Genomic DNA, 24207 nt, shown 5'->3' with positions numbered 1-24207 from the left:
CACAGGTGCATATATTAGTTACATAGATTCCGACAGTAACCAGATAATTGACCATCATAGGTTGCGTTCAAAATTACCAACGGCAGCGTCATTACACACTTCCAGTCTGGTACAGAACGACTGGTGCACACATGCTAGCCTTTCAGTCGAGATGTCTGAACAGGCTGCAGTGATACATTATCGCATGTCATCTGGTGCAGTTGGTTTGTCCTTGGAGACAATGTCATTCAGCTTTCCCCACAGAAAAAAAGTATATGGGCGTCAAATCTGGGTAATGGGCCAGCTAAAGTATAGATCCTCTGTGTCCAACCCAACGATTTGGAAACAATGCGTGAAGCCATGCTGTGGTACTTCGTGTCTATGGGTTGGACATCCATCACGTTGGTACCACAGGTTCCTCTTACAAGGGGAGGCCGCCAATTGTGAAATTCAGATTCAATTCATACTGCGCATGATAAAAGCTCATGGCCAGAGGTGTAATGTGGCAAAGCACCAAGATGCACTTCTCAGCCGTTGTCGAGAAAATCGACAGTTAAAAGAAACCGTTGCGGTGAAATACTCTCAACGATTAATAATTATCGACAGCGTCGTGGAACAGCGGTAAGCGCTCGGGTTCGTAATCCGAAGGTCGCCGGATCGAATCTCGCGCCATGCAATTTTTTTTTTTTTGGTATTTGTTTTTTGTTATTTAAATGTGTCTATACACACACACACACACACACACACACACACACATATATATATATATATATATATATATAATTCCCGGCAATCAGTTGAAACAATTATGCATAAAATAAGTTGTTGAAGGTCGTTTGTCGTGGAAAAACTGGCGACTTCGAACATCATTATGTTTCCCGCAAACAAAGTTGTATTTCACAAATGTTATTGTCTTCATAATGTTAACCACGTATAGTTAACGGAAGACGTAGAAACGATATTCCGAAACGAATACGTATAGCGTAAGTCAAACGTTCGAATTAGAATAGAAACCCCACGAACACAAATTTGCTGTGGCAGGTATGAAACATAAGCTCCGTTACTCGCTCGTTACACTTGAAGGACAGATGTTGAATGGGCCGAAACGAGCCGCCGCATAAAAGCGTAGTTGCGTGCTAACTTCGAAAGAAGGTAGATGCGGTCCCTAGCGCAACTTATAACATCGTCGAAAATCAGTGCGGACGTGAGAGCTTTGGTACACCCTGTTAAACAAACGGAAAAATGGAGACGGTACAATTGGAGAGCGATCCGCCTTCACCAAAATGCATTAGCAATTCATTAATAGTTTATATATATATATATATATATATATATATATATATATATATATATATATATATATATAAACTATTTTATATATATATATATATATTTGAATTACGAAAAACTAATAATAAAAAAAAAATGTTGCATGGCGCGAGATTCGATCCGGCGACCTTCGGATTACGAACCCGAGCGCTTACCGCTGCGCCACGACGCTGTCGATAATTACTAATCGTTGAGAGTATTTCACCGCAACGGTTTCTTTTAACTGTCGATTTTCTCGACAACGGCTGAGAAGTGCATCTTGGTGCTTTGCCACATTACACCTCTGGCCATGAGCTTTTATTATGCGCAGTATGAATCGAATCTGAATTTCACAATTGGCGGCCTCCCCTTGTTAGTCTGAAGAGGTACGTGGTCTAGCATGTGTGGAAGATGGTCTGTTAGGAGGTTGAGATACTTGTACACTTTCAGTGCTTCATCTATGAAAAACGCGCTTATGAGCTGATGGTTCACTATACCACACCACACGTTTACACTCCAAGGACCAATGGACCAATGGGGACTGTCAAAAGATATAAGGGTGGTCCATTGATAGTGACCGGGCCAAATATCTCACGAAATAAGCATCAAACGAAAAAGCTACAAAGAACGAAACTCATCTAGCTTGAAGGGGGAAACCAAACGGTATTTGGTTCGTGATACATTACCTGTGTTAAAATGGACCGTTTACCAATTGCGGAAAAGGTCGATATCGTGCTGATGTATGGCTATTGTGATCAAAATGGCCAACCGGTGTGTGCTATGTATGCTGCTCGGTATCCTGGACGACATCGTCCAAGTGTCCGGACCGTTCGCCGGATAGTTACGTTATTTAAGGAAACAGGAAGCGTTCAGCCACATGTGAAACGTCAACCACGACTTGCAACAAATGATGATGCCCAAGTAGGTGTTTTAGCTGCTATCGCGGCTAATCCGCACATCAGTAGCAGACAAATTGCGCAAGAATCGGGAATCTCAAAAACGTCGGTGTTGAGAATGCTACATCAACATCGATTGCATCCGTACCATATTTCTATGCACCAGGAATTGGATGGCGACGACTTTGAACGTCGTGCACAGTTCTGCCACTGGGCCACAAGAGAAAGTACGGGACGATGACACATTTTTTGCACGTGTTCTATTTACGACGAAGCTTCATTCACCAACAGCGGTAACGTAAACCGGCATAATATGCACTATTGGGCAACGGAAAATCCAGATGGCTGCGACAAGCGGAACATCAGCGACCTTGGCGGGTTAATGTATGGTGCGGCATTATGGGAGGAAGGATAATTGGCCCCCATTTTATCGATGGCAATCGATATGGTGCAACGGATGTTGATTTCCTACGTAATGTTCTACCGATGTTACTACAAGATGTTTCACTGCGTGACAGAATAGCGATGTACTTTCAACATGATGCATGTCCGGCACATAGCTCGCGTGCGGTTGAAGCGGTATTGAATAGCATGTTTCATGACAGGTGCATTGGTCGTCGAAGCACCATACCATGGCCCGCACTTTCACCGGATCTGACGTCCCCGGATTTCTTTCTGTGATGAAAGTTGAAGGATATTTGCTATTGTCATCCACCGACGACGCCTGACAACATGCGTCAGCCCATTGTCAATGCATGTGCGAACATTACGGAAGGCGAACTACTCGCTGTTGAGAGGAATGTCGTTACACGTATTGCCAAATGCATTGAGGTTGACAGACATCATTTTGAGCATTTATTGCATTAATGTGGTATTTACAGGTAATCACGCTGTAACAGCATGCGTTCGCAGAAATGGTTTCACAAAGGTACATGTATCACATTGGAACAACCGAAATAAAATGTTCAAACGTACCTACGTTCTGTATTTAAAAAACCTACCTGTTACCAACTGTTCGTCTAAAATTGTGAGCTATATGTTTGTGACTATTACAGCGCCATCTATCATAAAGCGAAAAAAGTGGTCCAGCTAAAACATTCAGATTTCTTTTCGTACTACACGAATAAGTAATAAAAATGGGGGTTCATATTTTTAAAAAAACGCGGTTGATATCCGTTTGACCTATGGCAGCGCCACCTATCAGGCCAACGATAGCTGCATCTGGTTTCCACCTTCAAGCTAGACGAGTTTCGTTCTTTGTAGTTTTTTCGTTTGACGCTTATTTCGGGGGATATTTAGCCTGGTCAAAATCAATGGACCACCCTGTATACTGCATGCGTCGACAGTTTACCTGGAAATAATAGGTAAATGTGGCTTCAGCACTAACCAAGATACATGATACATCTTCAGTGTCCTGTCTCAATGCCCACGTACAGAAGTTAATGCGATTTTCATAATAGTTTTCCTGTAGCTCTTGATGGAGAGCGACGTGGTAGGGAAGACCCCTATGTCAATGGGCAATGGGTAAGACATTTGGCGAGTGATCTCTATGCTACCTGGATGCTGAACCTCAGCCATTCTATGATGCCAGCCATAGATGCTCATATTTCGTTTCTTGCCAGACTACAACATGGCTGCTAGAAAATGTCACTAGAACACGAAAAGAAAATACTTTTCAATTCCCCTCTTTCATAAACCTATTACCTCATACACTCCTGGAAATGGAAAAAAGAACACATTGACACCGGTGTGTCAGACCCACCATACTTGCTACGGACACTGCGAGAGGGCTGTACAAGCAATGATCACACGCACGGCACAGCGGACACACCAGGAACCGCGGTGTTGGCCGTCGAATGGCGCTAGCTGCGCAGCATTTGTGCACCGCCGCCGGCAGTGTCAGCCAGTTTGCCGTGGCATACGGACCTCCATCGCAGTCTTTAACACTGGTAGCATGCCGCGACAGCGTGGACGTGAACCGTATGTGCAGTTGACGGACTTTGAGCGGGGGCGTATAGTGGGCATGCGGGAGGCCGGGTGGACGTACCGCCGAATTGCTCAACACGTGGGGCGTGAGGTCTCCACAGTACATCGATGTTGTCGCCAGTGGTCGGCGGAAGGTGCACGTGCCCGTCGACCAGGGACCGGACCGCAGCGACGCACGGATGCACGCCAAGACCGTAGGATCCTACGCAGTGCCGTAGGGGACCGCACCGCCACTTCCCAGCAAATTAGGGACACTGTTGCTCCTGGGGTATCGGCGAGGACCATTCGCAACCGTCTCCATGAAGCTGGGCTACGGTCCCGCACACCGTTAGGCCGTCTTCCGCTCACACCCCAACATCGTGCAGCCCGCCTCCAGTGGTGTCGCGACAGGCGTGAATGGAGGGACGAATGGAGACGTGTCGTCTTCAGCGATGAGAGTCGCTTCTGCCTTGGTGCCAATGATGGTCGTATGCGTGTTTGGCGCCGTGCAGGTGAGCGCCACAATCAGGACTGCATACGACCGAGGCACACAGGGCCAACACCCGGCATCATGGTGTGGGGAGCGATCTCCTACACCGGCCGTACACCACTGGTGATCGTCGAGGGGACACTGAATAGTGCACGGTACATCCAAACCGTCATCGAACCCATCGTTCTACCATTCCTAGACCGGCAAGGGAACTTGCTGTTCCAGCAGGACAATGCACGTCCGCATGTATCCCGTGCCACCCAACGTGCTCCAGAAGGTGTAAGTCAACTACCCTGGCCAGCAAGATCTCCGGATCTGTCCCCCATTGAGCATGTTTGGGACTGGATGAAGCGTCGTCTCACGCGGTCTGCACGTCCAGCACGAACGCTGGTCCAACTGAGGCGCCAGGTGGAAATGGCATGGCAAGCCGTTCCACAGGACTACATCCAGCATCTCTACGATCGTCTCCATGGGAGAATAGCAGCCTGCATTGCTGCGAAAGGTGGATATACACTGTACTAGTGCCGACATTGTGCATGCTCTGTTGCCTGTGTCTGTGTGCCTGTGGTTCTGTCAGTGTGATCATGTGATGTATCTGCCCCCAGGAATGTGTCAATAAAGTTTCCCCTTCCTGGGACAATGAATTCACGGTGTTCTTATTTCAATTTCCAGGAGTGTGTATTCAGAGACCAGACTTGTACATCCAGGTTGTATAGAGATCGCTGCACTTGCCCGAGCCATTGCACTTCCTCATGCTCGCGATCTAACATGCTGATCTACCGTGAATTTCCCCCTCCTCTGTCGTCACTTGTTTCCTTTTGTTACGTCGTGCAGGTGTTACTCTACCAGTTTCACGTAACTGATTCAAGAGGTTGATAACTAACTGCCGAGATGGTTGACGTCTATTGCGATATCTTACCGCATACCCGATCCAAGAACGAACAGCATTGTTCCTACACTCTCTGTACACCATAAGCATGGTGGCTTTTTCTGCACTGGTAAATCCCACCGTCCGTTCACGACCTGCAGCTTCGACTGTCACACACTGACTGACTAGCACGTCACAAGCACTCAAGGAACACACAAATGCAATCAGCAAACGTAACAACATAACAACTATGCAGGCTGTGGGACACACAAGGGTCAGTGCGGAAACTTTTCAAATGCATCTTAAAGTAAATGACGTGCACTAGAATCCTGCAAGTGTCACCACTGACGTTCTGATTTATCCCACTCTTAATATGTTAGTGTCAGTAGGCATTGTTCCATATAAAATGTGTATGTTTGCTGAAAAACTTAACTTTCTAAGTTTTATTACAGTTTGTTTATTGGCTAACAATACGAGCCCCTGACTACCAGTCCATTCTTTGAAAACAGCACATTAACAGCACTTTCCATACCGTGCAACATTTGGGGTGTATCTTTTAGGTGACTCCTCCAGTATGAAGTGTTAGGGGTAGAAATTCAGGTATTTTTATTGCTGATTGATGACAGAGCACTGATCAACATTACATCATTATTTACTTCATTTGCAGAATCTAACTATAGCCATTAGGAGTAGTATATTTCTAGGTTGGTAAGTACCTCGAAGTACATGTGGAAAGAGCACACTATTAAAGCTTGTTTTCCCCTGAGCACCATGTTAGGTGTTGAAGTACGGACACATCGACGCAAAACAGTTAGTCTATACTAACAGGGGTACTCCACATAGTTGTGCTGTTATGATAACGCAGAAAGCAGCGAGAAGTAAATTATGTGACGTGTTTGAGGGAGGACTGTTAGACACAAAGGACGAAAGAGAAAAATAGCACACTGAAATGGGAACATATTAAATTATATGTTTTCATGAACGGTTTTAGATGCAGAGGAAAAAAAAAAGTTTAAGTGGGAACATATTAAAGTACCAGTGATGACAATATTTGAAGTGGTATCCATAACATCCTGCATTATAGTTCTTGACTTCTCATATCGTTTTCACACTTTGCAGTTCCCCTTATTACATGGCAGTTGTTCGCTGATGTCTTAACACATGTCTTATCATCCTGTCCGTTCTTCTTATCAACACCATGTATCAAACCTTTCAGTTATCTTCTTTTTAGTTTTTCCCACAGTCCATGGTTCATTACCACACAATGTTGTACTCTGATGTACATTCTACGAAATTTATTCTTCAGAATACCACCGATGTTTGATACGAGGAGACTTCTTATGACCAGAGATGACCTGTTTGCCTGTGTTAATCTTGCCTTGCCTTGCTTCGTTCGTCAGCGTTATTTCACTTCAAAGACAGATAATTCCTTTACTTCATCCGCTCACTGGTCACCAATTTTTATGTTAAAATTATCGCTACTGTGATTTTTATTGCTTCTCATTGCATTCCTCTTTCTTCAATTTACTCTCAATCTACTAGGGTTGCCCAGAAAGTAATGCACCGCATTTTTCTCTTCAACAATTCTTTATTGAACATAATGAGAAACACACACACGAAAGAATGGTGTTTTATCTACACATCCTATTTTTCCACGTAATCTCCATCTCGTTCTATGTCGTTCCTCCAGCGCGAAACAAGGGCGTGTATGCCCTGTCGGTACCAATCCTTGTCCTGGTGGCAGAGGCAGTGCTTCACTGTGAGGATCACCTCCTCATCATCGTCCTCAAAATGTCTTCCACAAATGGCATCTTTAGTTACCCAAACAAGTCGCAGTCCGAGGAGGCTAGGCCAGGGCTGTAGGGTGGATGGGGTAACACTGTCCAACCCTCTTTTGCGATGTGTTCAGCAGTCCTCAGAGTTGTGTGGGGCCGAGCGTTATCGTGTTGGAACATAACATCTCCCAGGCTGCTGTGGCGCCAAAGTCGCCCGAACCGTGTCTTCAGTTTCGTTAATGTGTTGACGTATGCTTCTGAATTAATGATACTGACACTTGGCATCAGATCAGTGAGAATCACACCATCACAGTCCCAGAACACGGTGATCATGACCTTACCGGCGGAAACAGTTGCTTTGAATTTTTTCTTCTCTGGGGAGTTGAATGGCGCCATTCCATCGACTGTCGTTTTGTTTCGGGCTCAGAATGGTGAACTCAGGTTTCATCAACTGCCACAATTCAGGACAGCTTCAAAACGTTCCAACAAATCAAGACAAATGTTTTTTCTGTGCGATTTGTGATCCACCGTTAGACACTGCGCGGCCCATCTTGCACACACTTTTGAATATCCAAGAGTGCAGATAATTGCATCCACACTTCCTTTGCTGATTGACAGATGCAACGCCAACTGCCGAGTCGTAATGACAACATCAGCTCGCTGCATGTCAGGTGAGACAGCCGTGGATGGTCTCCCCGACCGCTGCAAGTCGTGGAACTCCGCCGAACCGCCTTCTGATGACCTCACCTTCCGTGCCCAGCGACGAACAATACTTTTGTCGACAGCAGATGATCCACAGACTTTGCACATGCGTTTGTGAATATTCCCCACAGTTTCTTTCTCTGCAGTGAGAAATTAAATGACGGCACGCTGCTTGTAGCATACGTCACCGACAGGTGCCATTTGGAAACTGTTCTGCAGGTACGCCATCTGTCGGAAACTTGACGCACTTAGTCAGGAAACTTCAAATAATACGTACGTAACATTTCAGATTCGTAGCATTGTTTTCGGCTAAGACAAAAAAAATGTGGTGCATTACTTTCTTGGCAACCCTTATATATTCTGTAGTCATTAGACTCTTCATTCCATTCAACACATCCTGTAATTCTTCTTTATTTTCACTGAGCAATGTCATCAAAAAATCCTATCACTGATATCCTTTCACCCTGAATTTTAATCCAACTCTTTAACTTTTCTTTTCATTCCGGTATTGCTTCTTCGATGTGTAGATCGAACAGTTTAAATGAAAGACTACATTCCTATCTTAAACCCTTTTTAATCCGATCACTCCGTTCTTAGTCTTCCACTGTTATTGTTCCTTCCTGATTCTGACACAAGCGTATATTTCATCACGATAAAGAATAACAGCCAAAACAGTTGCAGGATAAAAATTTATTAAAATTCTTGGCCAACGTTTCGGTATATACAAATATACCTTCATCAGAAGTAAAAAATCTAAATTACATCATGCAATGGAAATTAATAAAACAATTGTGCCAAAGGCGTCGTCAATAATTAATACATCATCTCCATTTGCACAACATGACTATAGGCACAGGGTCAAAGCGAACAGTTTAGCACCAGTTCATGGGCACATTAAAAAATCATGATTCGGTCGGAAATCAACCCAGAAGATGATAAATATGTTCAAAAACCAATAGGAATGCGTTTCAAAATCATATGAATAATCGATTGGACAATGTGCGCTGGATACTAGGCGCTTTGAGAAACTAGGTTTTCTTTCTTCAATGATATAAATTTGGCACTCCCTGAAATTGCCGCTCGCGACAGATACCCCGGTTTGCCCTCCCTCCCCATTCCCCATAGATTCGGGTCAGCGTGGTCTTAGTGCGGATAACATTTGTAGCTTAGTTTCTTAAGACCCTACGTATTTCTGTTAGAATCAACTTACTTGATTAGACTAATTTACTGTTGCTTACCTTTGTTCAAATTTATTGTGGAGCAAGAAAAGGATTATCAGTTACTCTCTCCAGGTGTGTTGAATATGAGCAATGGTGAGAACGTGCATTACATCATGTATCGGAAACAGGCATGCACAGACCATTACCAGCACAAACTTTCAAATATTTTATCGTGTCTCGTAAGCAATTATCAATGTCCTAAGTTTCTTAAAGTCGAAGCTAAATTATAAAACAAAATTATTCTTGATAGCAGAAACGACAAGTTAATAGTAGAGGTGATACTTTTGTAAACAGTGGAATGAAAAATTTAAAAGCCCTAACAGACTTTTGCAAATATGTCTTTAATTTGTGAAATAGTAAAGCTTTGGATCATGGCAATCAGGTTGATACCGTATTTCTTGATCTCCGAAAAGCATTTCACTTAGTGCCACACCTGTGCTTATTTGTCAAATGTACGATCATATGGGGTATCAAATGAAATATGTAACTGGATTGTGGATTTTTTGGTAGTGAGGACACGGCATGCTATTTTGGATGGAGAGTCATCATCAGATGTAGACGTAACTTCTGGTGTGCCCCGGGGATGTGTGTTGGGACCCTTGCTGTTCATGTTGTACATTTATGACCTTGCAGCCAATATTAATAGTAATCTCAGACTTTTTGCCCTTGATGCGTTATCTGTAATGAAGTGCTATCTGAAATAAGGTGCATAAATAGTCAGTCAGATCTTGATAAGATTTCAAAGTGGTGCAAAGACTGCCAACTTGCTTTAAATGTTCAGAAATGTAAAGTTGTGCACTTCACAAAACGAAAATAATGTAGTATCCTATGACTAGAATATAAATGTGTCAATGGTGGAATCAGCCAGTTCATACAAATACCTGGGTGTAACACTTTGAAGGGACATGAAATGGAATGTCGGTATAGGCTCAGTTGTGTGTAAGGCAGGTGTTGGTCTTCGGTTTATTGGTAGAGTACTGCAGAAATACAGTCAGTCTTCAAAGGAGACTGCTTACAAATCACTCATGTGGCTGGTTCTGGAATAGGACTAACAGGGGATATTGAACATGTACAGAGAAGGACAGCACAAATGGTCACAGGTCTGTTTGATCCATGGGAGAGTGTTTCAGAGATACCGAAGGAATCGAACTGGAAGATTCTTAAAGACATATGTAAAGTCTGTTAACAAAGCTTCAAGAACCAGCTTTAAATGATGACTTTAGAATATACTGCTATCCTCTGTGTGTCGCTTACACAAGGACTGTGAAGATGAGATTAGAATAATCAGTGCACGCCCGGGGGCATGCAGTCAGTGATTCTTCCTGGACTCTCTACATTAATGGAACAGAAAGAAGCCCTAATAATTGCTACAATGATAGGTACCGTCTTCTATGCAACACGCGGGGGTTTACAGGGTACGGGTCTAGCTGCAGAAATGACTTTATATAAGGGTGATTCCAATGGGAACCTTAAAAGCGTAATAAAATTCCTAATAGTTGTACTGTCAACTTGGCAGGCGGCAGGATTTATCCAAGAGCTCTACAGTTGGCAGAGATCTTGTTGCATCACATAAAACGAAGTGGTGTCAGTGCAAAGATGGACGCTGCAGTGTCTGCTTGCACCATATTAGAGGAGCTATCTGTGATAAGTTTCTTTTTTCTGAGAAGTTAAACACGTAGAAAGGCATTTTAGGAAGAAAGTGCAGTATTGTCATTTGTGTGTGACAATGCAGAAACTGTGCAAGTGGTGTAGAAACTTTGAAAGAGGCATAACCTCTGTGGAAGGCGCTCTGTGTAGTGACAAACGAAAGTTGTACCATGGTTGCAGGGCTTGTGAAGGAAAACAGACATAACTGGAAACTGAATAACCGCCATTTTGGGTATTTGTGTTGTCTCAGCACACAAATTCATCTGTGTTGTGCTGTGATTGAATAAAGCGTCCACAAGGTGGGTGCCATATCAGCAGAGTGCCGAACTGAAATACTGTCGCAACAATGGCTGTGAGAAATGTTTGCGACATTTCGAGACTGAAGGTTATGGTTTTCTGGGCAGAATTGCAACAGGAGATGAAACTTACATGTATGATCACCAGTCTCAAATGACAGGCTTTATGAGGAACTCTTTCTCTTCTCGTGTGCAACAACATTAAATTCATGATGTAGATGTAATATACTAATATGCAATCAGATGAATCAATGTTGAACTAGAATAGAAAAAACTTGCAAATTTGAAATTGTCTGTTATTTACATGAGTTAATACAGTTAATTATTACTAACTCTTCTAGGACCTGTGCCGCAAACATACTGATGGTATTTCTTTCAGTTATTTAAATCTTTTAATTGTCTTGCATGTGGTGTGTACCTTCCTTTATGTTTTTCTTTTTCTCTTTTTTACTCTCTTTTTAACTGACTGAAAACAATACGACATATTCTCTAATTTTGAACCTTCAGTCTAACAAGTTATATCTGTGTCCTTAAGCAAAAATGTTGTATCTGGCTTACATAAACCAGCTAAAAAACATAGTAAGGAATTGTAATAACGAAGTACTATAGCTCAAAAATTTTATTTAGATGGCTAAATGGGAAATGACCTAAAAGCTAATAAATAAATAAATAAATACCAAAAGATTTCCAGCAATGAATGGTACCATAGTTCATCAAAACCGAAAAACACTCTTCACTCAACCACTGTCAGGTAAAGTCATCATCAAATGCCTTTTGGGCTTCAAAAAGGTAATTTTTGAGCATTACATGGAAAGGGGATTAACAGTGACCACAATTAATACTCAAATCTGCAGTGAAATCACCTTCACCATGTAATCACAAGTAAATGGTAAGGACTTTCAGATGCAAGTGTTATGTTGCTACACGACAATCCTCTTTGCCGTACTGTCACTTCAGTCATAGTAATAATACAGGTCATGAACTCTGAATGTCTTGAACACATACCTTACTCACCAGACCTTTCCTGGAAGATTTTCATGCATTCAGATGGCTCACAGAAGCAGTAGGAGGAAAGCATTTTGGAAGTGGTAATGAGGCAAAATAAATGGTGCACCAGCTCTTCATTAACAACCAAAAGAATTCTTCTCACCAGGTTCCAATGTAGTCCTAAAGTGGTGGAATGGGTACACTACACATAGTGGAGAGTACATCGAAAAATGATGTATCTGTAATTTTTCTGTATTATCTTTAACACCTGCCACCCCACAATGAGAAAAATTGTGCATTTGAATTTCATATGCTTTTACAAAATGGCATAATTACAGAATATTGTGGTGTCAGGAAAAAGTCATAGTTATTTTTGAGATTCTTAACCTGAAAGTTTGATTGCCCACTGCAACAATAACATAGGCCTGAACAGTATTATTTGAGTTGGTTGGTGTGTGTGTATTATATATATATATATATATATATATATATATATATATATATATATATATATATAGAGAGAGAGAGAGAGAGAGAGAGAGAGAGAGAGAGAGAGAGAGGCAATTTAATGGTGCATAAACATTTTTGACTGAATTTTCACAAAAAAATCAACTTTGACATCAGATGTGCATACTGGTATAATCTTGTGCACTCACATAAACTGAACCTAGAGTGCCCTGACACACGTCAGTAGGTTTTATCGATCTAGCTGCGTAACTCCAAGTAAACTTTTAGCAATCAGAACCAGTTCAGTTATTACTGATAATAGTATTTAACTTAATTATAATTTTTAGAAATGAAGATGACTTAGTAAAATTCACAATTCCATAGTACACAAAATATAAATACGGATTTTCTACTCAGAATTTAGTAACGTACATTCCTTTAGCTTCAAATTGACTTCGTAACTGCTTTCAACAATCAGAAATTATCCGATTTTAATTAAATACATAATAACTTTATCTATCATTTCACCAACTTTCGTGTTTGAACATCATATTGTATTGAATGATGTTATATGTTCACATCTATTTGAAATTATGTAAATGCTAGGAACATAACAGTGCTTATACGACAAATAAACATTGGTTGTATGAGATAATGAATCAATAGTTACACTGAGTGGAAAATTAAAGTTGCAATGACAATTGTTTATGTACATAGTCCAATGTGTATCAGGTCAATTACTAAAGATGTGTACAGCATTTTTCATTACCTCGCTCAATCTGTTACATTACAAAACTCATTTACTTAATAATAAATAATTGTGGTTTGCAATTTAATCATCCTAGCACATTATCCATTGGACATAAATGTTATAAAATGTATTTAACCACTGTACACAAGCATGCCGTTTGAAAAGGTCAGTATTTGTTGACTACATGCAAAAAGAAATGTTAATATATGAGTGTTCTTCATCTCCCTGTGTGTGTGTGTGTGTGTGTGTGTGTGTGTGTGTGTGTGTGTGTGTTTGTGTGTGTGTGTGTGTAGCATATTTTTTATTAAAGGAACGATAGGGAAAGGTCATAGCATGTTTATTCCACAGTGGTGTCATAGGCATCGTTGGATGCGCATTGAAGAATGTTGAGTGTGGGATGACTGGCTGTCAGGGAGTGGGTATAAAGAAGAGACAAAGGGGGTCTAATTCATATTTTTTTATGAAAGGAACGATAGGGAAGGGCAATAGCATGTTTATTCCACAGTGGTGTCATAGGCGTCGTGGGATGCGCGTTGTAGAATGTTGAGTGTGGGGTGACTAGCTGTCAGGGAGTTGGTATAAGGAAGAGGCAAAGGGGGTCTAATTGTTCAGATGATTGAGTTTTTGGTTTAGTGGGTATTTGGAGGGGATAATTGGGAAGGCAGGAGGCAGTATTCTGATGATCAACTGTTGGGATGTTATTCTACTATTTTACCTGTTAGTGTTACTGGCCACACCAACACAGTTGTCTGTGATGGGTGCAGCAGAAGTAGCTCTGATACACGCACGTGCACACACACACACACACACACACACACACACACACACACACACACACACACACACACACTTGTACTCTCCTCCAGTGTATCGCATTTCACTGACGTCCCTGCTGACTCTAGCTCTTTAGTTTTTTCTCATTTTCAGCTCCACGATGGAGATGCACATGGTGTTCTACAAGGACGAGTACGGAAACCCATCCAACGCCGCCAAATATAGCGACGGCTTTGCTGTGCTGTCGGTCCTCTTAGATGTAAGATTTCACCATTGCATGTTCTATCATCTGCTTTATATATACCTACAACATCTATGTGAGAAAATAATGTGGCATGGCACAGGTTCCTTGTTGGGTGTGTGTAATTTCTCCAACGATTATCGGTGATTAGATTCCATCCCTGTTCTGCGAATTTGGAAAGTTCATCAAATACCTGTCAATGGCTTCATTTTCTATGCATCCAACTGGAAGTGTTTTGCCCAGATTTACGTCATGTGAGAGTATCCGAGAGTCAGAAGGTGTCAAGGCCAGTAAAGGGAAGAATGAAGATTATAATTTCATGTGCTGTCGACAGTAGTGTTATTACAGATCGACTGAAGACTGATTTGAGGTACCTCCCCGTGCTAGTCTTCACTCTGCATCACTATTGGAACCAGCTTCCATTGGAACCTGTTTAGTTTACCGAAGCCCTAGTCTCCCTCTACAATTATACACCCCTTACTCCTCCCACCCCCTGTTTCTCTCAGTTGTAATTTCTTCGATATTACACTAAACAGATGTACTAAACACTTACACTGATCAGCCAGAACATTACGACCACCGGCCTACCATCGATATAAATCTGTCCAGGTATACCAGCGTCACCCAGCGAGGAATGACTAACAGACACATGCACCGTGCATGTAGTATCAGTGAGTGTGCTGTCCACGTGTAGAAAGAGGAAGGCACGCAATCTACCCGAGTTTGACCGAGGGCACAAAGAATTCGGATACTGGATGACGTATCTGGTTCGAGGAGTGCTGTGGTGAGTGTCTTCAACATGTGACGAAACCAAGGTGAAAGCACGTCCACGTGTCATCAGGCTGGAAAGCCACACCTCGTTACATATGTCAGATTTTGTAGGCTGGGCAGACTAGTAAAACAGGACAGGCGGCGAACTGCGGCAGAACCAACAGCAGTCTTCAATGTTGGGCAGTGTACAGTTGTGTCAGAACACACATTGCTCTGAACACCCCTAAATATGTGCCTCCACAGCTGGTGACCTGCGCAAGTGCCAATGTCAATACTATGACATCAGCAACTGCGACTGAAATGGGCACGTGACCATCAGCACAGGACGCTGGCGCAGTGACTGAGTGTTGCACGGTCTGATACTTTCTTAATAATGCCGATGGCAAGCAACGAAGCCGTCACCTTGTAGAGTAACATCTCCTCATCACCAGTACTGCGGGATAAAGACAAGCTGCCGGCGGCTCCATTATGCTCTGGGGTCCAGTGGAGCTCATGCAAGGCATTATGAAGGCCAAGAAGTATCTTACACAGGTTGCACACCTTCATGTCGATCATGTTTCCCAATGGCAGTGGCATTTTTCAAGAAGATAATGCTCCATGTCACGAATCCAGCAGTGTGGTGGAGTTGCTCAGCGAACACAGTGGCGAGTTCCAATTAATGTGCTGTCCCCCCCCCCCCCCTCCTCCAACTCGCTAGATCTGAACCCGATCAAACACATCTGGGATGTGATTCAACCTGGCATCGGAGCTTATTGACCCTCTCCCCTAGAATTTACAGGAATTACGTGACTTTTATGTGCAGATGTGGTGCTAACTCCTTCCAGTGACCTATCAGAACACCACTGCTTCCATGCCATGATTCGTCGCCGATGTTATCCATGCGAAAGGTTGAGATACTGGCTCCTAGGTAGAGGTGGTCATAATGTTCTGGCTGATAGGTGTATGTAAACTCATTACTGCTGTTACCAGAATGAAAAATGCTCCTATCATAGCACGAAAAAGAGTGAATATGTCCTGGGCACAGTTAGAGACTTACAAGAAGGAAACTAGCTTTCCGACTTACCTGGTAGTTCCAAAGACATTTAAATCAAAACATCTTGACATATGCGCGCTTTTCTTACTTGTTAGCATTACTTCCACCTTCAGAAACTTTATCCCTCCAGAAAAAGTTTTTTAGCTATTACATGTGTGGTCTTCAGCCATTTGATGTTACATAACGTTTACCATGGCTGGTCGATCTTCTGGATTTTGGGAGCAGATTCAGGGACTTTAGCTCATAAATTGCAAAATACAGGTGCGCCAACACCATGCAACTAAAAAACTCACTGTGCTGGGGAAGTAGGGTTAATTCGTAAAAATGAGCTAAAACGTCAAGATGTTCTCATTAAAATGTCTTTGAAGCTCGCAGGTAAGTCGAAAAGCTATTTCCTTTCTTTTACATCTCTAACTCTGCTCAGGACATATTCGCCTTTTTTGTGCAATGAAAGGAACATTTTTCATTCTGGTTCCCAACTTAATCTGTACCATAATTTTGACGTTACACCACCATAGCTTAGCAACTGGTATAGATTTTTCTTGACAAGGGCAACGACTGATCAGGTATAGGTATTTTTATTGTCTCTATTTATTTATTTACACGTCAAGTTCCGTAGGACCAAATTGAGGAGCAAATCTCCAAGGTCGTGAAACATGTTGGTAAATGAAATTATAACATAATAGTAATAAAAGATAAAAATAAATTTTTATGAACCCAAAACAAGTCAGACCATAAGTTTAATTAATGCAATCAACAATACACTAAGAATCACCTTAATTTTTCAAGGAACTCCTCGACAGAATAGAAGGAGTGACCCATGAGGAAACTCTTCAGTTTCGATTTGAAAGCGCCTGAATTACTGCTACGATTCTTGAATTCTCGGGGTAGCTTATTGAAAATGGATGCAGCAGTATACTGCACACCTCTTTGCACGAGAGTTAAGGAAGTCCGATTCAGATGCAGGTTTCATTTCTGCCGAGTATTAACCAAGTGAAAGCTGCTTATTCTTGGGAATAAGCTAATATTGTTAACAAGAAATGACAGTAAGGAATACACATTTTGAGACGCCAATGTCAAAATACCCATACTCGTGAACAGGGGTCGACAAGAGGTTTGTGAACTTACACCACTTATTGCCCGAACTGCCCATTTCTGAGCCAAAAATATCCTTTTAGAACGAGAAGAGTTACCCCACAATGTAATACCATATGACATAAGCGAATGAAAATAAGCAAAGTAAACTAATTTTCGTGTTGGACGATCACTCACTTATGATACCATTCGAATAGTAAAAATGGCAGTACTAAGTCTATGAACAAGATCCTTAACGTGGGCTTTTCACGATAGCATACTATCTATGTGAAACCTGTTCACATAGATTGTGAACTGTTCAGTTTCACAAATCATTTGCCTGTTCTGTGAAATTTGTCAGATTTTGTTGAATTGTGTATTAGAAACTGTAAAAACTGAGTCTTACTGTTATTTAGCGTTAATTTATTTTCTACAAGCCATGAACTAAGGTCATGTACTGCACTATTTGAAACTGAGCCAATGTTGCACACAACATCCTTTACTACCGAACTAGTGTCATCAGCAAACAGAAATATTATAGAGTTACCCGTAAAACTAGAGGGCATATCATTTATATAAATAAGGAACAGGAGTGGCCCCAACACTGATCCCTGGGGCACTCCTCACTTGACAGGACCCCACATCACAGCCGTTATCAACATTGTGAATAATGACCTTTTGTTGGCTGTTGCTAAAGTAAGAGGTGAACCAATTGTAAGCTACTCCCCGTATTCTGTAATGGTCCAACTTCTGGAGCAATATTTTGTGATCAACACAATCAAATGCCTTAGTTAAATCAAAAAATATGTCAAGCGTTCGAAACCTTTAGTTTAGCCCATCCAGTACCTCACAGAGAAAAGAGAATATAGCATTTCAGTTATTAAACGACTCCTAAAGCCGAACTATACATTTGATAGCAAATGGTGTGATATTAAATGATCAATTATCCTTACATACATAGCCTTTTCAGTACCTTTTGCATGGATCAATAACAATAAATTCTTATCTACTTGTTTTGGTACTGCAGTATCTGTCAGCTTCTTCAGAAGTGGATATCGTATAGGATGTACCTAGGATGTTTATTAGTGCATATTGCAGACAACTTCGAACAAAATTTGAATGTAGCTTCGTAAAATTTCCGTGATCAAACGATTTAAGTTGGCCAATACAGTTTATCCTCACTAGACAGTATATATTATCACTATACATGAGGTGAAAAGGGTTTCGTCGGGTGCGGTGGCCGAGTGGTTCTAGGCGCTTCAGTCACGAACCGCGTGGCTGCTTCAGTCGCAGGTTGGAATCCTACCTCGGGAATGGGTGTGTGTGATGTCCTTAGGTTAGGTAGGTTTAAATAGTTCTAGGTCTAGGGGGCTGATGACCTAAGCAGTTCGGTCACATAGTTCTTAGAGCCATTTACTGAATTTTACATAAACGGCCGTATCTTTAGATTGCGTTGACATAGAAGCTCACTTTTTTACACCACCAAGGGACCGTATACCGCAGGAAGTGCGATACATTTCCGCTTGTTATGTCTACCCGTACTCGAGGTAAGCGGGCTTTAAGGGTTGCGTAGACAGATAGACGGTCAAGAAAGTGAGACAAGTAGGATTCCATTTTTACCGATTTAGGTGACGAAATCCTAACAACGAAAATAGCTACGGCAGATGCTGAGGATGAGGGCCGCATAAATAATTCCCCCTACTCTTTATTCTAAATGTTTTAGTTGCAGTCGATACTTGAGCATATTAATCGTAGCTACACTTTCGATATAAATTGTGTTTACAGGAATGCAAATAAAATCCATTTGCCTATACACGTGGTAATTCAGACCCCAGTATTAATGTCACCGCGTTTTAGAAGCGCAAGCATTCCCATTGATAGCTAGCTTAAGAAACACTTCGGCTAATGAAAGTTTTTTGGCTGTGGCGAGTCTAATGGAGAATTCGAAACATTGTAGAATACGTTTGGCAGCTATGCCGCCGTTTATTACCTGGGGTGGTGCATAATTATCCTACTAAATTTACTCGCTACTAACAGTATTTTGTTATTTCGGAATCATCCACGATTATGCCTACCTCCACACTGCCAATGGGACGAAAGCTATGCTTCAGCGATTAGGTTGGGAAACACTCCAGCATCCCCGGCACAGTCATGGACGTCGATTTCAGAGATTAGAGCGCGCACGGAGGCTTTCAGACAGTCGTTCTTCCCGCGAACCATACGCGACTGGAACAGGAAAGGGAGGTAATGACAGTGGCACGTAAAGTGCCCTCCGCCACACACCGTTGGGTGGCTTCGGGAGTATAAATGTAGATGTAGATGTATCCGGACAGCTATGAGTGGACATTAATTTCGGTTTGTCCATCTTTCGCTGGGAATGCTCTCAGTGAAGTGTCTTGATGTCTATCGAGAGATGGCAGCGCAATTGAAAGAATTGAGGAACAAAGTGGTGTATTTAAATTGTGAATAAAACCATCCTGCTTTCAGAAAATAAATGTTGCATTATTTACTGGACAAACTTCATAGAAGATTTTATCTTCAGACAAGAAAATAATTATATAACTTTTTTTTTTTTTTTTCGAGGTTATAATTAAGGCTTTGTGACTACCCCTCGTATGTTAGGTGAATACAAATTCGGCAGAGATCCCCAGTTGTAGGCACGATTGGTGGGATCTGACCTGTCTGACATGTACACTGGTTCTGCAGCACAACGAAAACGGCAACCCAGTACTGCCTCCAGTTGTGTGGGCACTGCAGCGCATCCAGAATTATGGTGATGTGACCAACCTGGACACCAGGTTGGCCCTCGAATCACTTCTGCCCAACGACAGGCACCTGTACTACACGTACCCTGGATCACTGACGACACCGCCCTGTGATCAGGCCGTCACCTGGATCATCTTCCACCAGCATGTCCCCATCTCCAGCGAGCAGGTAGTACTGCACCATTTTATCTAATGTACTGTGTACAATGGTACGATTATATGGTTGGGAACAGGGATATCAAACAAAATTTGTAATATTATAACGTCTTGGATGGAGGGTCATCAGCATAAGTAGAAGTTACTTCAGATGTGCCCCTGGGAAGTGTGTATTGGGATGCTTGCTGTTCATGTTGCAACGAGATTGGCCAATTGAAGAACACCATACACATGATTAATATACATTAAGATGCACTTGCATATTTCATCTTATGTAACTAATGTTTCAATTTTTATATGAAGACCTTGGCTCTACAAGTGATATGGGACAAGCTGGCTGTTTTCAGAAACTGTGAATTAAAGTTTCGCTCAGATCTCATAAATAAGATATTTCAAGTACATCCCTTGTGTTTCTTTTAATTCAGATGGGTCTCTGTTTACGAATATTTGTAGAATAAAAACATTTACAGAAAATGCACATGAAAGTTTCAATGAAATCTCAGAGAAGATATTTTAAGTACATCCACCATTATTTTTAAATTCAGATTGGTCTTTGTTTTCAAATATTTAAAGTAACAATGTATTTTTGAAATGGTAAAATCTACCCAAAATTTTCTTCTTAAAAATTCGTCAATGGTTGCTTAACACTATTTACTTACAAATTCAGTACAACTGACACTGACTTCCCCACTGTTCACTTGCTGGGCAAGTTAACGAAGCATTATTCTGAAAACTCTCAAATATACAAATCTAAACGGTTCGAATTGTTCCACTTTATGATACTAATATCTGCACTACTGACATTTACAACAATAAAGTATTACAACGTCAAAAATTAATCTGTGATTCTGCACATTATAACGATTAGCTAGCATCTTACTACTGCAACTACACAATGTTAAGAATGGGCTGTAACATTTCTGCCATCACTTTGTCACTTAAATTCAAGTAATCTGTGGTAAGGGACACAATTCAACACTGCTTACGTGCTTAAGTGATTAGCAACAAAGGCCATGCACCCTCAGGAATATATTCAGAATCTTTATTTGAGTCACAGTTATCCTCAGATTCCCAGTATCATCCGTAAGAGCAGTTTTCTGCCATGGATACTACTGCTGGTAGCCATACTTTGGCAGTTACCACTGTTTATATGAGTACATCTTACTGAAGTTGTCATTAGCGAGAATATAAAATTAGAGATGAGCTGCCACTTCTCGGTTTCTCGTGGAACTATCAAATATTACGAATTAAGTATATCACATATCATGTTTTGCATGTGATAACTCTGTTTGTCATCGAATGGGTACCATTATTTGCAGGCGACCTCTATATAAATATTTATTGGTAGTATTAAATTATTACTATCAAATTCTGCTCATTTTTCTGTAATTTTTCTTTTGTTTTCTTTCTACATTTTATAAATGCAGCAACTTACCAGATGAAACAATCATAGATATATGCAGGAAACTGTCTAATATGTCCTCCTATCTGTAGCCAATTATGTAAGTGCAACAGTGCAGTGGACTTAAAATAATAATATTTACATAAAAAATTCTTAGTATACCACATTTTTAAAATAGAATAAAAAGTACAAGATAACTTCTCCTAGGCCCATATATATATTCCTAACCCCATAGAGATAGTCCTGAAAATTTGTGCTTGTGAATTTGTAAGAGCTATAAAAATATATGCAGGATAAAATAACATTAAAATATTAAAAAGGGTGGGGCACATGAAATAGTTATAGTAAGTAGGTGAACTATTCATGTATGAATTATGTATTGCATGTATCACACGTTTTTCATTTGAAACGCTACAAATATTTTCACAGCTTTTAAAAATTCACAAGCACAGATTTTTAGAAGTATCTGTATGGGGTTAGGAATCATTGTGGGGCTAGGAGAAATTATTTTATACTTTTTAGTCCATTTTAGAAACGTATTGTATTAAAAAGCTTTTTTAAAAAATAATTATTTTCTGCGTTTTAGTCTTGTGTGCATCAAATTTTTCAATCGATTTGAGACATTTTGATGAGATTACAACGGAAATATGTAGTAAATTTCGGTGTTATTTCAGTTTTCTCTTCACCTGGGTCAACCAAGTCATTGTTCCCTCCTACTATTACGTCACGAAAAGACTTCGAACGTAAAAATTAGACAACGACGAGCTCACATAAGGGCTTTACCAGTAATCGTTCCCGGCCAGAGTGGCCGAGCGGTTAAAGGCGCTACAGTCTGGAACCGCACGACCGCTACGGTCGCAGGTTCGAATCCTGCCTCGGGCATGGATGTGTGTGATGTCCTTAGGTTAGTTAGGTTTAAGTAGTTCTAAGTTCTAGGGGACTTATGACCACAGCAGTTGAGTCCCATAATGCTCAGAGCCATTTGAACCATTTAGTAATCGTTCTTCCAACAAAACATTCGCAAGTAGAACAGAAAAAGTGGGAAATTGCAGTTCTATACAATGTACCCTCCGCCACATACCAGACATGAAATCGGGTTAACATTGCACTATCATCGACTTCTGCGCTATGTTGATAGGTTCAAGTCTTTAACCTATCAGGAAATGATAGTGGTAAACAAAGTATGCTCCGCCACATAGCACAGAATAAGGCGAGATAATATTGCGTTTTAATCCAGTTCTGAGCTATGTTGAACTTTTCAAATCTCTTAGCTCATCGGAAAACGATAGTGGTAAATAAAGTACCCTCCACCACACACAAGACAAGAAAACGAGTTAATATTGCATTGTCATTCACTTCTGAGCTATGCTGTTCAAGTCTCTAGCTCGTCGGGAAGCAATTTTAAAATCAATTTGTGATGCTTCTAATTAGTGGTAACAGAAATGATACATACTTAAAGTATTTTTATCACAAGTAGTGTATTGAAACTCATGAACTACTATATAAAGGAAAGACGTCATGGTATCTCCCGCTTATCGTTTGTGTTTTTGATCTTGTTGCTTAGCTCCTGTCCTTCCCTGCACTCTATTTCTGTATGCCATTCGATGTATAGAGGGTTTATGCCTATTCATGTAAGTTAATTAACGTTAAATAATAATTATCAGTGTTGAATTTTAAAAATTTGTTCTTGCTTTGGAACGAAAATCTTTTCCTCTCCTTACCATTTACGTAAATGTGATCAGTTCTTGTATGAGTGGAAGCTCATGTGGTATTTCAATTTAATTCCAAAAGTAAATTAAAATTAGTTTTCTTTCATATCAAACGCTCTGAACAACCTGCATTTTAATGTTACATACGAAGCCGATTTTGTTAACACAGCATGGTTATCCTTGATTGTTGAAAATTTATCTTTACCTAAAACCACACTAGCACAAGCTTGTATTAACAATGGCTTGAGTATCACTAAGTAAATGAAAAAGCCGTGTGGCTAGGGCCTCCCGTCGGGTAGACCGTTGTTCGCCTGGTGTAAGTCTTTCAAGTTGTCGCCACTTCGGCGACTTGAGCGTCGATGAGGATGAAATGATGATGATAACGACAACACAACACCCAGTCCCTGAGCCGAGAAAATCTCCGACCCAGCCGGGAATCCAACCCGGGCCGTTAGGTATGACATTCCGTCGCGCTGACCACTCAGCTACCAGAGGCGGACAGCATGATTAAGTAATATTTCAGAATTAAAGGAACTTCCAATTTAGTTCGAGGCAGAAAGAAAAATATTTAATATCCATACGACAGATAATTCTTCATAGCTGTAAAATATTTCTACGACATCAAAATAATAATTCCTAACATCACGATATTTTCACATTACGTAAAGGATATAGTTGAAGTGTAATTTCCATCATTAAATTTAGAAACACAAGTTCATAATAATAAAAGATATTATAACTGTAGCCGGCCGGAGTGGCCGAGCGGTTAAAGGCGCTACAGTCTGGAACCGCACGACCGCTACGGTCGCAGGTTCGAATCCTGCCTCGGGCATGGATGTGTGTGATGTCCTTAGGTTAGTTAGGTATAAGTAGTTCTAAGTTCTAGGGGACTTATGACCACAGCAGTTGAGTCCCATGGTGCTCAGAGCCATTTCAACCATTTTTATTATA

General features: G+C 41.2%; 1 protein-coding gene across 1 annotated transcript in view; it reads left to right on the top strand.

Annotated features, from left to right (window-relative positions):
- Positions 1-24207, top strand: part of LOC124552528 (carbonic anhydrase 1-like) — a 121373-nt gene that overhangs the window by 85944 nt on the left and 11222 nt on the right. The window contains exons 5-6 of the mRNA XM_047126843.1: positions 14259-14364; positions 19931-20158. Coding sequence (XP_046982799.1) covers positions 14259-14364; positions 19931-20158 — 334 coding nt within the window. The remainder of the gene's footprint in view (positions 1-14258; positions 14365-19930; positions 20159-24207) is intronic.

The sequence above is a fragment of the Schistocerca americana genome, chromosome 10, assembly GCF_021461395.2.
Source record: "Schistocerca americana isolate TAMUIC-IGC-003095 chromosome 10, iqSchAmer2.1, whole genome shotgun sequence".
NCBI classification, from domain to species: domain Eukaryota; kingdom Metazoa; phylum Arthropoda; class Insecta; order Orthoptera; family Acrididae; genus Schistocerca; species Schistocerca americana.
The sequence above is the reverse complement of the archived record's forward strand: the minus strand, read 5'-3'. Positions and strand labels throughout refer to the sequence as shown.